General features: G+C 35.3%; 2 protein-coding genes across 3 annotated transcripts in view; one reads left to right on the top strand and one right to left on the bottom strand.

Moving 5' to 3' along the window:
* Positions 1 to 129: 129 nt before the first annotated feature.
* On the bottom strand, positions 130 to 3,657 carry LOC107589277 (succinyl-CoA:3-ketoacid coenzyme A transferase 1, mitochondrial; the record flags this gene model as incomplete). Its single annotated transcript, XM_016277674.1, has 13 exons — positions 130 to 696; positions 984 to 1,085; positions 1,169 to 1,249; positions 1,340 to 1,429; positions 1,525 to 1,600; positions 1,788 to 1,860; positions 2,195 to 2,243; positions 2,340 to 2,434; positions 2,541 to 2,655; positions 2,749 to 2,856; positions 2,953 to 3,013; positions 3,262 to 3,368; positions 3,484 to 3,657. Coding segments are annotated over 13 exons (1,167 nt in total), but the record flags the coding sequence as incomplete, so codon positions are not given.
* Positions 3,658 to 6,817: 3,160 nt separating this feature from the next.
* Positions 6,818 to 12,388, top strand: part of LOC107589253 (growth hormone receptor) — a 14,264-nt gene continuing 8,693 nt past the window's right edge. Inside the window, exons 1-4 of one of the 2 annotated variants that reach the window (XM_016277637.1) lie at positions 6,818 to 7,169; positions 9,769 to 9,854; positions 11,289 to 11,424; positions 11,631 to 11,797. In XM_016277637.1, the coding sequence (XP_016133123.1) occupies positions 9,779 to 9,854; positions 11,289 to 11,424; positions 11,631 to 11,797 (379 nt within the window). In that variant the 5' untranslated portion in view covers positions 6,818 to 7,169; positions 9,769 to 9,778. Of the gene's footprint in view, positions 7,170 to 9,768; positions 9,855 to 11,285; positions 11,425 to 11,630; positions 11,798 to 12,388 lie in introns of both variants that reach the window. The other variant, XM_016277636.1, reaches the window with a different exon arrangement.

Genomic DNA, 12,388 nt, shown 5'->3' with positions numbered 1-12,388 from the left:
GAGGGAGAGGAAAAAAGAAAAGGAGGGGTAAAAACATCTGGAACCAATCTCAAGACAGAGAGTGTTTTCTAACAATTGGGTTGCATCTTAATAGTAATGAAATGACTACGCTGACAAAGCAACAAAAAATTAAAAACAAACATTACGCCAACATTATTTATTTTAAACTGTGGCAAGAACGAATGAATCAGTATCAGGTTTAAGTAGCACAGCTGCATTATTCCGTGCTGATTAGCTTGCAAAAATCATTGCAAAAAAACAACCGTTAAAATATTTGATTAAAATAAGTTTCAGTACATCATAATGTTTAACAATATTATTACTAAAATATTTAATATTAAATCTATTCAGATTCCATTGCTCTTCATCACTTGTGTTAAAATTATGTATTCAGAAACAATATAGTCTGACGGTGTCTTAAACCTTACCTGTGAGGTTTTTCACTCTTCGAGAGTTACTATGTTCTAGTATTGTATCTGTTTCGAGCAAGTTGTAATTAACATGGTGAGAAGAGTCATGCATCTATTTAACAATGAATTCTGTATTTATGCCACATCCAAAAAAGGAAAGAATTGTTCAAATGAAGGCAGTCGAGTCCTCTCTCTTGGTCTGGTCCTGTATACTGGCAGAAGGCCGTCAATATAAATCCTCAGTATTATCTCATATCTGCTGCATCGGTCGTAAGTCTTTTGACACCTGAAAAATACCGGAATGACTTAACTGATATATTGTGCACTTATACACAAAACTTTCCCACAAATATTAGATCTAAAGGAAAGTGTGAAAGACATAATAGTGGCTGGTTTCTTCCGAAGTACGAAGTTTTAACAGCTCATAATCTTGTTTACTGGACTGAATCATTTTAATTGCATATAACTTTTAAGCACAGCCACTACTGAAGTAACAATCAACAATCATGACTAACACAGTCCCAGAATAAGGACAATGTTGTTTTAGTTTATATGTGCACAGTCTAGTCTCACCGCAAACTCTGTCCCAGTGCATGCTTTGATGTCATCTGGTGTCAGTCCTTCCCAAATCTCAATGAGAGTTAAACCCTTGCTCTTATCGACATCAAACACCGCCTAGAACAAGTGACAACAAACATCACACTGTCCTTGAAAAGGTGCAAGATATGTTATGTTTCTCTGAAATAAATTTGACTGACCTTTTCAGTGATTATACGGTCAACACACTGTTTTCCAGTCAGAGGAAGTGTGCACTTCTCTAAGATTTTATGTTTCCCACCCTTTAAATGTAAACATTTTAAATTTTACACAGAGTGATAGGAAATGTTAAAACATAATGACTGTAAGTGAGAGTGTAAAGATTATTGTACCTTGGCAGAATGTTCCATAGTGATAACTACTTTTGTGGCATCACTAGACACCAGGTCCATTGCGCCACCCATACCCTTCACCATTTTACCCTGAAAAACACATGAAACATGTCAAACCAGGCAAGTGAAAACATACTGCATGTCTATCAGTGATGATACAATAATACAGAGCATGAAACTCATACTGGAATCATCCAGTTGGCCAGATCTCCATACTTAGAAACTTGCATTGCTCCCAGCATGGTCAGGTCAATGTGACCTCTAAAAAAGGGTATAAAAGGTGAAGAAGTTGAAGTGAAAGAAAAATAGGGGGAACAACATCAAAAATGTTCCATAAAATGTACCCCAAAAGCTGCATGTCTCAATTCTCACGCTAAAAATTATAATTTCACGTGCAGTTGTATGTATTTAGTTTAATCATAAATGACCGATGCATTCAGACACTCACCCTCTGATCATGGCAAAGGATTCATCGCTGGAGAAATAGGCAGCTCCTGGATAAACTGTTACCGTCTCCTTACCTGAACACACACAAAAAAGCCAAGATCTGAGTTGTAAAGCAGGATTTTAGAATTATATTATATTATTTAATAATCACAATATATTTCTTAAATAACAAATATATGTATATAATGTATATCATATATATTATTATTAAGATTATGTTGTGCATAGCAAGCATACTGTGTATTCTGAACACCTTCATATTGTTTTTTAGTCATTACTTGGCAGCAATGTTTGTGGATCTCGCACTGAAGATTTTTACTCACTGCTACACTTGTGTATGCGGAGTAGTAACAATTTTATTAAAAGAACATCAAATATGATAAAATAGAGTGATAAAGAGATCTGCACCAGCATTGATTAAATCAGGATCCACTTCACTCTCTGTTGGATAGGGACCCTAAAAGTAAAATAAAAGAGGGGATTGGAAATTGAAAAGTGAACATTCATTAGCCGGAAAATTACTTGCTCAGGTTATTTAATAATGGAAACTCACCAGTCCCAAAATTCCATTCTCACTCTGCAAGTGGACAGTGATTTTAGGGCTAATGTAATTGCTGGCCAGCATAGGGATTCCAATGCCAAGATTTGCTGGGAGGGTTGTCAAGGTGTGTGGGAACAGGATAGTTAGAAACTTGTGCTTTTCAATATCTATCATGTTGATGGTGATATCTGTGGTCAGGCTACTGAAGGATACCATACATCCCATCCTCAAACTCCAGTGCGGCTCGTCGGATGATTCTCTCCCGGGTAATATCTGAGTCCTGTTTGACTTTAGGTTTCTCTTCCTTGCTAGACTGAACCAGCCTTTTCTATAAACAAAAGAAATCCTGAACATGACCTACACATTCTTGTATTCTTGACAATAAGGAAATAAACAGCTCTAAATTTGAAGATTTTCTCACCTCAATTCGTTTTTCATAGCTGGCTCCTTGCACTACCCGGTCTACATATATGGAAGGGATGTGAATGTCTTCAGGACCAAAACTTCCAATATCAACAATCTCCTCAACCTGTGCACCAAAGTAAGTCATTTTCTTTTTTTATTTTGTGGGACCTCAAACATGACGATAGAAAATGTCAAAGCCACAAATTGAAAGGTCACAAACCTCCACTATTGTAACTTTGGCTGCTTTACACATAGGCTGGTTGAAATTACGAGTTGTTTTCCTGTTAAAAAAATGATTATGTTCAGCAAAGGTAAATAAAAGTTTAGTAATTACATGAATACTGATAATTCTAGAAACAAAGAATCGTGGATGGCTACACAAATAAAGCCTGACACCTAGTGGATAATCTAGGGTAAGTAGGATCTTGATTTTGAGAAAAGTAAGATATTGAAAAATAAAATAATTAAAAAAGACAAATGATGTTAAAGTGTCATAAATTAAATCATTTTAATACATTAACTTCTTGACCTGAAAATAAGATTTCCTGCTTTGTCACATTTCCAGGCCTTTATCAAAGCAAAGTCGCCCCTGATGGCTTTTTCCATGACATAATGTCTGCCATTAAACTCTCGAACCTGGACCAAACAATCAAAGGACAAGAATTTATATATGTATGTCATTTTTTTCTGAGGGTGAAAAAAATAGCAAAAACCATCAACAAGTTTTGACAGTGATTATGCCTCACCACACCTCTCTGCTTTCACTTGCAATAGCAATGCTGCCAACTTTGTTGTATTTTATGGGTGATCCACCCTCCTGGATGAGAGTGCCATACCCGGTGGGAGTAAAAAATGCTGGGATGCCTGCACCGCCAGCCCGTATCCTCTCTGCTAGTGTTCCCTGGGATAGAATAAAACAGTATTTAATGTGAATTGATTTTTAAATTTTTTTTGCAACCCATGGTTGTAACGTTTCTGAGTGAAAAAGATATTCAGTGTTGAATTTTGAAGATTGTTTGTATTGTGGGTGTTACACACAACGAATCTGAATGCATGTTTGATAAAGCAGTACCTAAACAGCTATCTGGCTATTGGTATCCAACTGATATTGAATATTCTTAAAATTTTGCCAACTTTGGTTTTGGCAAGATTCGTTCAAGGTTCGCTCCAGTAATAGCCATGAATGTTTCATAATGTTTGCAAAATTATAAAATGGAATGTTTCCTTAACTTTCGCATAATAATACAAAGTTTTATAAAAAAAAAGTTCAGAAATAATATTTTCAAAACATAATGGGAACGTTTGCAAGACATTCTTCTAACATGGTTATTTTATGGGTTTCTCTTCTTTAATGAAAGCATCTTTACAGTGAAATTCTATTAAAAATAAAACACTAGGCACTATAAAAAATATAATATAAAAAATAAAACACTATCTGTTGATGCTCACAGTGATGTAAATATATCTGTTTGCTTCAGACTTAAGCTCTTTGAAGAGAAGTTCAAAGCCAACAACAACGCATTCGGAAGTCAGAAGTGAATTATATGAAATCACACATGTTTATTTTAATGTCTTATTAGAGCTTTTAAAAGAAATGGATTAATAAAATGCAGAAAATCAATGCATATTGTGATTTTGATTATGCAAAATTAAATGAAATTTTAATTTTGCCAAGCTTCATGCGTCATAAACAACCTGACAGCGCAATGTGGACACGTGGACATATACTGATATTCTGTGCAAACATCATCGCTGTTCAAACAATGAATCAATACAGCGGAATTTGTTTATTTTAAAGCTTATTTTACATTGTTATTTGAAACTTTATTTTTAATCTGTTCCTTTGTATATGGAAAATATATAACTTTACAAAGCTATTTGTTTGAATGACTGATTTGCCTCTTTATTTGTGATAACTGATTAGAGAACAAAAAATCTTTAGAAACAAAGATTATTCAAGGATAGTCATATATTAATTTTAGTCCCTTAAAACATTACATTAAATACTCATAAACAAATAAATAAACATCAATCAATTCAATTTATTTGTCTGAAACCTAAAATAATGCAGATATATTAAAAAAAAATTTACTTAATGGACCCTAAATGTAACTGTAACTTACCTTACCTTGACGATAAACAAGTCCCTGTGGTTTTAACGATATTAGTCTTCCTCTGAGAAGAGTATCTGTCCTAGATAGTAATCTCTGAAAAGACATTTTTAGAACAACTTAAACTTTTTACAGGAAAGTAATCACTGTCTACTACAGAACCTGGATCAATCCTGCTTTGTTTTAAAATAGGGCAAAGGGCGGGTTTTTGGGGGTTTAGGGCAGTTTGAAGAGTACTTTTGTACTGTGTCATTATAGATCATGTCAACCCCCCCCCCCCCCCCCCCCTTCCATATTGGCTTCAATACATCAATAGAAGCTATAATAAATGATACAAAATCATAAACCATTGTGTCCATTTAGTTGTAAATTCAGTTGCTGTATTACGGATGTGGACTTCTTTAAAAGTCCACATCCAAAATACAGCAACTGAATCAACAAATCAAGAGTCCATGATGTCAGTAAGTACCCAACGTGAGGTCGCACTATGTAGAGGCAAGAAGTTATAAGAGCTATAAGAGCATACTTAATCAAATGTTACATGCCATGCAAAGCTATAGAAGACCAGGGTTAAAGGTCTTTCCATTTTGAGAAGTCTGACAGCTGTTGAGAAATTTCCAGACAACCACAATAACAATCGGAGTGAAGTGGACACTGGACACCACAGACACATGGTTGAGTTAATGACCTAAGATATGCTGTGTGTCTGTCATCCTGAGATTTATGAGAGTTTAAGAGTGGATCATGAAACGTTCCTCTAAATGTATACAATTATGATTCTGGAAATGACCCTGTTTTGAGATTTATAATTAATAGTAAGCTTGAATGTCTCCAGGAACCCAAACATACAACAACAGACATAAAAAATGGGTTTGTACGTTTTGGTTAAACTCAAGAGATAAGACAGAATGACATTTATAATACCTTTTAAATGTTTTCTTAGCTTCTCAAATACATGAAATACATGAACATGAGCCTTACCACACTAAAATTCCAATGTCATGATTTTTGCATTAGCTGTTGGATAAACAAGCGAACACATCAACTAAGTTTTTCATAATTGTAAGTTTCCTTTCATTAATTTCAGGTTATAGGCATGCGTTTTATGTGATGCAGCTTTTTTAAAATACAATTTCTGTATATAACCTTCCCATTTTTTTTCTTTTTATGTTTCGTAATTATTTTAGTGTTTAAACGTTAGCCCGTGACAGACCTGTGATAACTTTAAATAAAAAATAAAATCTTGATTTTCATGGCCATTCACTACTAATGTTCAAAAGCGTTTTGTAGTCAAAATGACTTTTCACTGTTGTAAAAAGCGTAACAACTAACAAAAGCCCTCTTTGCCCCACAAACTTTTCTACTACACATTTGTTCTTGTTGAATCTTAATGGTAGTTTTGCAGCCTACTGCTGCAAGACCCCTTAAACACGTGCCCTACCCCAGTCACGTGTACCCATTCACTCTGCATTGTTTATCATAAATGTAAGCGCCTATTTGTGGAGTGCAAAGCACCACAAAACCTGCCAATAGTTATTAAAAATGAGAACGAATTCGATGGCTTTGTGAAAACCCAATTACACAGCTCTGAAAATGACTTTCTATAGCTGTAGCTTATATCTACAGAAGAATATATTCTAATATCTTCAGAAAAAATTAATCTCTCCCTCTCTTTTTTTTGTTTTGTTTAGAAATTAATCTCAGCTCTGACCGCAAAGCTCGCTATATATATATATATATATATATATATATATATATATATATATATATATGTATTCCGCTATTTTCTTATAACAGCGCGCAATTATAGATTAGCACGCAGGCGAACGGTGGTGTAGAAAAATAACTGATAAATAAATAAATTGCGTGCCATTTTTCCTAAAGGCTAGTTGTGAGAAAACACTATGACGCTTGTTAGGGCGGAGTCCCACGTACATTTATTTTTTCGCACGCGAACCTCTACATGCAGAAAACCGATTAAGAGTGTCTTGCTGTATAAGGTTTACTTTTAAGCTCCCTACGCAGGGTGCTTCATAGAAAAGTGGCGCCTTTCTTCGAATGTGCCCTAGAAAAAAAAACTAGTACGGAATGCTGGAGCCTGATATCCAGTGGGTAAACTGAGGTCCTGTCACAACCACACGTTTTAAGCAAAGCTGTAGAAGAGAAAAATGGGCTCATATATTATGCTGTTTCTAAACCGTTGATAGAAGATATAAATTTAACCAAGGTGTGCTACTACAATACCAAGAAGTCAAGCTTCCCTGAGGAATACTTTCATAGAAGTTAAGGATCTACAAATCTGAATTGCACCGCACTCTTGGAAAAGGTGAGTTCAGTGTAGTGAGACAAACGTGTGATTTATTCTGTATCCTTTCGATTTAAGCAGCGGTTGCTGTTGTGGAAGATTAACATTATGAATTTTATTTTTTAAGGGCAAAACAAAATACATATAATACAGATGTATCATGTAAACTTAAAAAAAAGAATGCATGCATTTTTAATGCATGTTCTGTATTTCCGTTTGGAACACGTATTTGTTTACGTTTATCATGATGTTTATGCGTGCAATTTAAGGATTAGGATTGTGCAACAGTTGTAACTAGGATTAGGTTTACCTGACAGTTGAAAAGTTTTCACCACATATCGTGGCCAGATGTGGAGGATTAGGCTATATTCAAAATGTTTTTAGTTAAATGGGTCATATGATGCGATTCTAAGTTTTCCTTTCTCTTTGGAGTGTTACAAGCTGTTCGTGAATAGATAAGATCCCTAAAGTTGCAAAGACTAAAGTCTCAAACCCAAAGAGATATTCTTTATAAAAGTTAGGACTGGTCCACACCCTCCTAAAACGCCTTGTTCAAACACGCCCCTACATGTCTAGGTCACGATGTGGGAAGATTTGCATAACACCGCCCAAATGTTCACGCAAAGAAAGAAGGCATAACTTTATTGTTGCTGCCACCGCCGCTGCCATGTTGAAGACGCTATTTTTTTCGTTGCGAAAGCGAAAATACTTTGTTTGGCCTTCCAAAAGAGGACACGACTAGAAATCAGTGGTTAAGTTGTATTTACAACACTGTTCCAGAACAGTTCAACCCAAATATTCAGATGTGTGCAGTGCATTTTATGGAGGACTGTTTCCTGTTATTCGGCCAATCACAACGCACTGGATAGCTGGCCAATCAGAGCACACCTCGCTTTTCAGAACGATGAGCTTTGTAAAAATCGATGCGTTTCAGAAAGGCGGGGCATAGAGGAGAAACAATAATGTACAGTATGTGGAAAATAATGTGTTTTTTTTTTACCTTAAACCGCATAAACACATTTCATTACACCAAATACACAAAGTATATTTCTTCTCCGGGAAAATTGTTCCAAAAGAAGCCAACCTTTCAAGCTTTCAGAGTCACCAAGCAACACATAAACTAAAAGCCGGACTGGAATCCGTGAGTGGAGCGGAAGGACAAAGATTTCTACTGCTCCATTTTGAAGGGCTCATACCTATGCCCTAATCTCTTCGAAGGGTTTACCCTCCAAAGTTAGAGATTCAAAGGGTGTAGGGGACCAAAAAACTGTTCCTTGGGACACACATCTGCATCAACTTTCCAATTAAGGAGGCGCTATCATCATACAATTAAACCTACACAAAGAATCATGGGATTGAGTTGTCCATCTTTTGTACCCTTCGAAATCCTTCTGGCCTTTGAAGATGCCAATTTTTAACAATTATATTTGCAATGGCCCTTCAGCATGATTGTTCTTACTTCAAAATGCCCTTCAGAGATAGATTTATTACATTTGGAACGCAATGTTCCACTCCCTTGCGGACTAACTTCAGCTCCTTTCTAGAATTTCCAATCCACCCACCCCAAAAACACTGACAGCAATCCTGAAAAAAAAGGTTCAACTTTAAAAACCTGCTACTTGCTGGAGGCAAAATTAGACAACTTGACGTTATTTGTGTGAATGATATACAATGTGATAACTTGCTTGTTCCTCACTCTAGGCTAACAACTCAAAAAAACTGATCTGGAATGCCGTGAACACAAGCGTGGCTACAAATGGAGAAAAGACCCAGTGGACAGAATGTTTAGTGCCACTACATTTATTTGACATGTACTGCTGAAATACTTTAAAGATGGTTGTTTGATTGATACACATGTACTTTACTTACACAGCTACTCTTTACAATGTCAGTGGTTCATTGTTTTGTTTTTTTCTTTGATAGATAGTCCCTTGTGGTATTGTGGTGTATAGTTGAACTGTCACGTTAAATAATAAAGGTTCACAGACTCAGATCTCAGACTCCTTTCAGGAAGCTCCATATCAAACACACAGCATTTCTATTATCAACTTCCTAATTATGCGCTTTGTCATTGCAGAACAGGTTGTACCCATTTTATCAAGGACAAAGCCCTTCACCCTCAGTGAGAGTTTATCTCTGTACTGCCCTTCACCCTCAGTGAGAGTTTATCTCTGTACTGCTGCACTGGGTGTTAAGGCCATTTAAATCTAATAGAGAAGGGTTGTGATCCGCATACAACTGAAGTGCAATACAGCAGAGTTAATAGATGGATTTCTGAGAAGATGTTTTCCAGAAACAGATTGGAGAGAAGCCATGTTGCAGTGAGGATATATTTCACAACCACTGGCTAGAGCCTTTGGCTTAAAATAGATGTTAGAGGACTGTGTTTACTGCGATTTCGTAATCCTGTCAGTATCATGGACTGATTGGTTTCTACAATGAAACAAATGAATAATTCGACTTGTTTATTCAAATAGAAAGGGAATGGCCTAACAGTGATTGAGCTGAATTAGAGTAAAGACTTATGAGGATTTATGACTATTAGCTTGTGGTTGCTTCCATTTTTCGCAACGCTGATTGTTAAACAATTTCATAATGGACCTTATTTTGGTTTTCACAGGGACTATATCATGGAGACCACCCTTTTCATCTGTATCTTGTTGACCTGTGCTGTGGCAACACAAAGTGTGCCTCCTACAATACAAGGTTTGTAGTTTTTTTTATATATACACAGTCATGTTTTGCAGTAACCCAACATGACTAGTCTGGCTTGAGAGGTTAGAAATGTCTTTAAGAGCCTTTTGTACAACAGTTTAGCTAAACAACAAAAAAACAGGATGTTTTCTTTAGGAACCCACCCTCTCTTATTAGTTGGGGAGCCATTGTGAAACACTAAGGTTAAAGGTAGCTCCTTGCCTTCTGCAAATACCCACAGAGTCCAACGGACCTCTGCATAATGCAGACTGACTGGATTTTACATAAGAAATAAAATATATCCATTAGTAAAACAGATTTTTAATAACAGAACTCCAAATGCAGGGTACTCTAACTCTAGTTAAAAGTGCTATTTGAGCTATACATTAGTTTATATGGGAACATAGAAACTTTGATTCATTCCTATCCTTTATCAGGCAGATTATTATTAAAATAAAAAAATACATATATATTAAGCTACATGGCCAATTTATTACACAGAAAAAAAATTCATTTGCAAGGTAATTTGTCATTTTAAATGTTTAAAAAATGGTCAAACTCACAGACATGAGACTATGTTTGCAAATGAAGCAGGTAATTTTGTTCTGCAACTGAATACTAATACTGACACATCAGTAACCCCAAACAGACACAAACCATGCTATGATGGCTCTTAATGATCATTCCTCTATATTTCTTGGAACAAATGGGAAAAAAAGGAACTACACAATAAGCTATGATGATGTAACTAGCTGGAAAAAACACTGGCAGTGTAAATAACCAGACCATACAGAATGTGATGTGGCATATAAATAAAACCTCAATAGTTCTTCTGTTACACTCTACTAAATTTAAATTTAGCTGTTAGTTCAAATCAAATTCAAGTCAATTAAAGTTTTATCAGTATTGCTGTCTAAATGCTGTAAGCTGAGCAGCTTGGAAAGATCCTTTCAAAGAGCTTGCAGGCAGTAACGCCGCACTGCCACTCGAATGCTTCTACATGCGACAAATTGCCAGCACACATTTCCAGGAAAACACAGCTGACAGTTATAGCCCAACTGGAATTTATGTTACATCCTGTTAGTTCAAAGCTGGTTTAAACTGAAGGACATTCACAGAATTTTTGCCCTTTTTCAGAATATTATTCTAGCTGTAAAACATTTGATCATTCTCAGCTGTGCTTGAATAACACATTAAAAAAGCAAAACAATTTCAACCTAATTCCTTATCATTTATAAATTGTTTATAAAATATGACGCTGTAGAATATAAAATTAAATTATTGATGCCGCATTCATGTCAGCAGATGCAGTGACACATTATAATAAAGTCTAAATGACATTCCTGGTATTTTATTCTGGTCCATTAGACTTCTTAGAGGCATGCCTTAAAGCAAGTATGTTCAATTCCAGCAAGGGTTTAAGTATTTTCTTCACCTTTCTAGCAGGTCAGACTTCAACAATGCCTCACCTGACTGGCTGCTTTTCTCGAGAGCTGATGACTTTCCGTTGTCAGTGGGAGACTGGATCCCTCCAGAACCACACGGAACTCGAGGATCTGAGACTTTTCTACATATTAGAAAAGTAATTAGTAACACATAACACCATAGAATAAAATGCACTATTGATAAATAAAAAAATTATGATTTTAAGTATTATTTGTCAACACAATTCTTTTGCACCTGCAAGTAAAGAGAATTAATACAAGCTACAATCAGTGAAGCAGTTAAGTTGTTAGAAAAATGACTGTTCTTCTACTTAACGATCACCTATTTTCCACATGTCTGCAGGGATTCTAAGAAATGGATGGAATGTCCAAGTTACAGTTCTATAAGGAAAAATGAATGCTACTTTGATTCCAGTAACACCATTATATGGTTCCCTTATGTGGTCCAGCTGCGTTCACGCTCTCTTGACGTTGTTTATGATGAAATGTCGTTCAACGTGGAAGACATTGGTAAGCCATGTCGTAAACACAAACCCTGACTCTTTGTCTTTTCTTTCTTGGCATGCTTTCAAGTACACAATCCCTTGTAGCAAAACTATTTTCAAAATATTTTCACATATATTTTTAAATATTTCACAATATATTGTATATATTATAATATATTCAGAATATATATTTTTAAAATATATTGCTAATATACTATATATATATATATATATATATGTTAGGGCTGGTAATTTAATATTTCCATAGTAAGATTATAATAAAATTAATTAAATAAATTATTAAAGGTATATTTCACCCACCCAAAAATGACAATTGGGACATGCATTTACTCACCCTCATGGTCCAAAAGAGTATATGTAAAAAATGATCATCAAACAATTATTTTTTTCTTGCTGAAGCTACTTTTTGTAATGTCTGTTTGATGCTTTACACAACAATGACTTTAAATTATCTTTTGGGAGTAATTTCTCAGCCAAATTTGTAGTGCGATTAATTAGCGATTAATTCGATTAATTAATCGCCACATCATGTCATTAATTAGATTACAAATTTTAATCGCTTACCAGCCCTAATATATATATATATATATATATA

This window comes from Sinocyclocheilus grahami, unplaced genomic scaffold (genome assembly GCF_001515645.1).
Source record: "Sinocyclocheilus grahami isolate Dianchi unplaced genomic scaffold, SAMN03320097.WGS_v1.1 scaffold114.1, whole genome shotgun sequence".
NCBI classification, from domain to species: domain Eukaryota; kingdom Metazoa; phylum Chordata; class Actinopteri; order Cypriniformes; family Cyprinidae; genus Sinocyclocheilus; species Sinocyclocheilus grahami.
The sequence above is the reverse complement of the archived record's forward strand: the minus strand, read 5'-3'. Positions and strand labels throughout refer to the sequence as shown.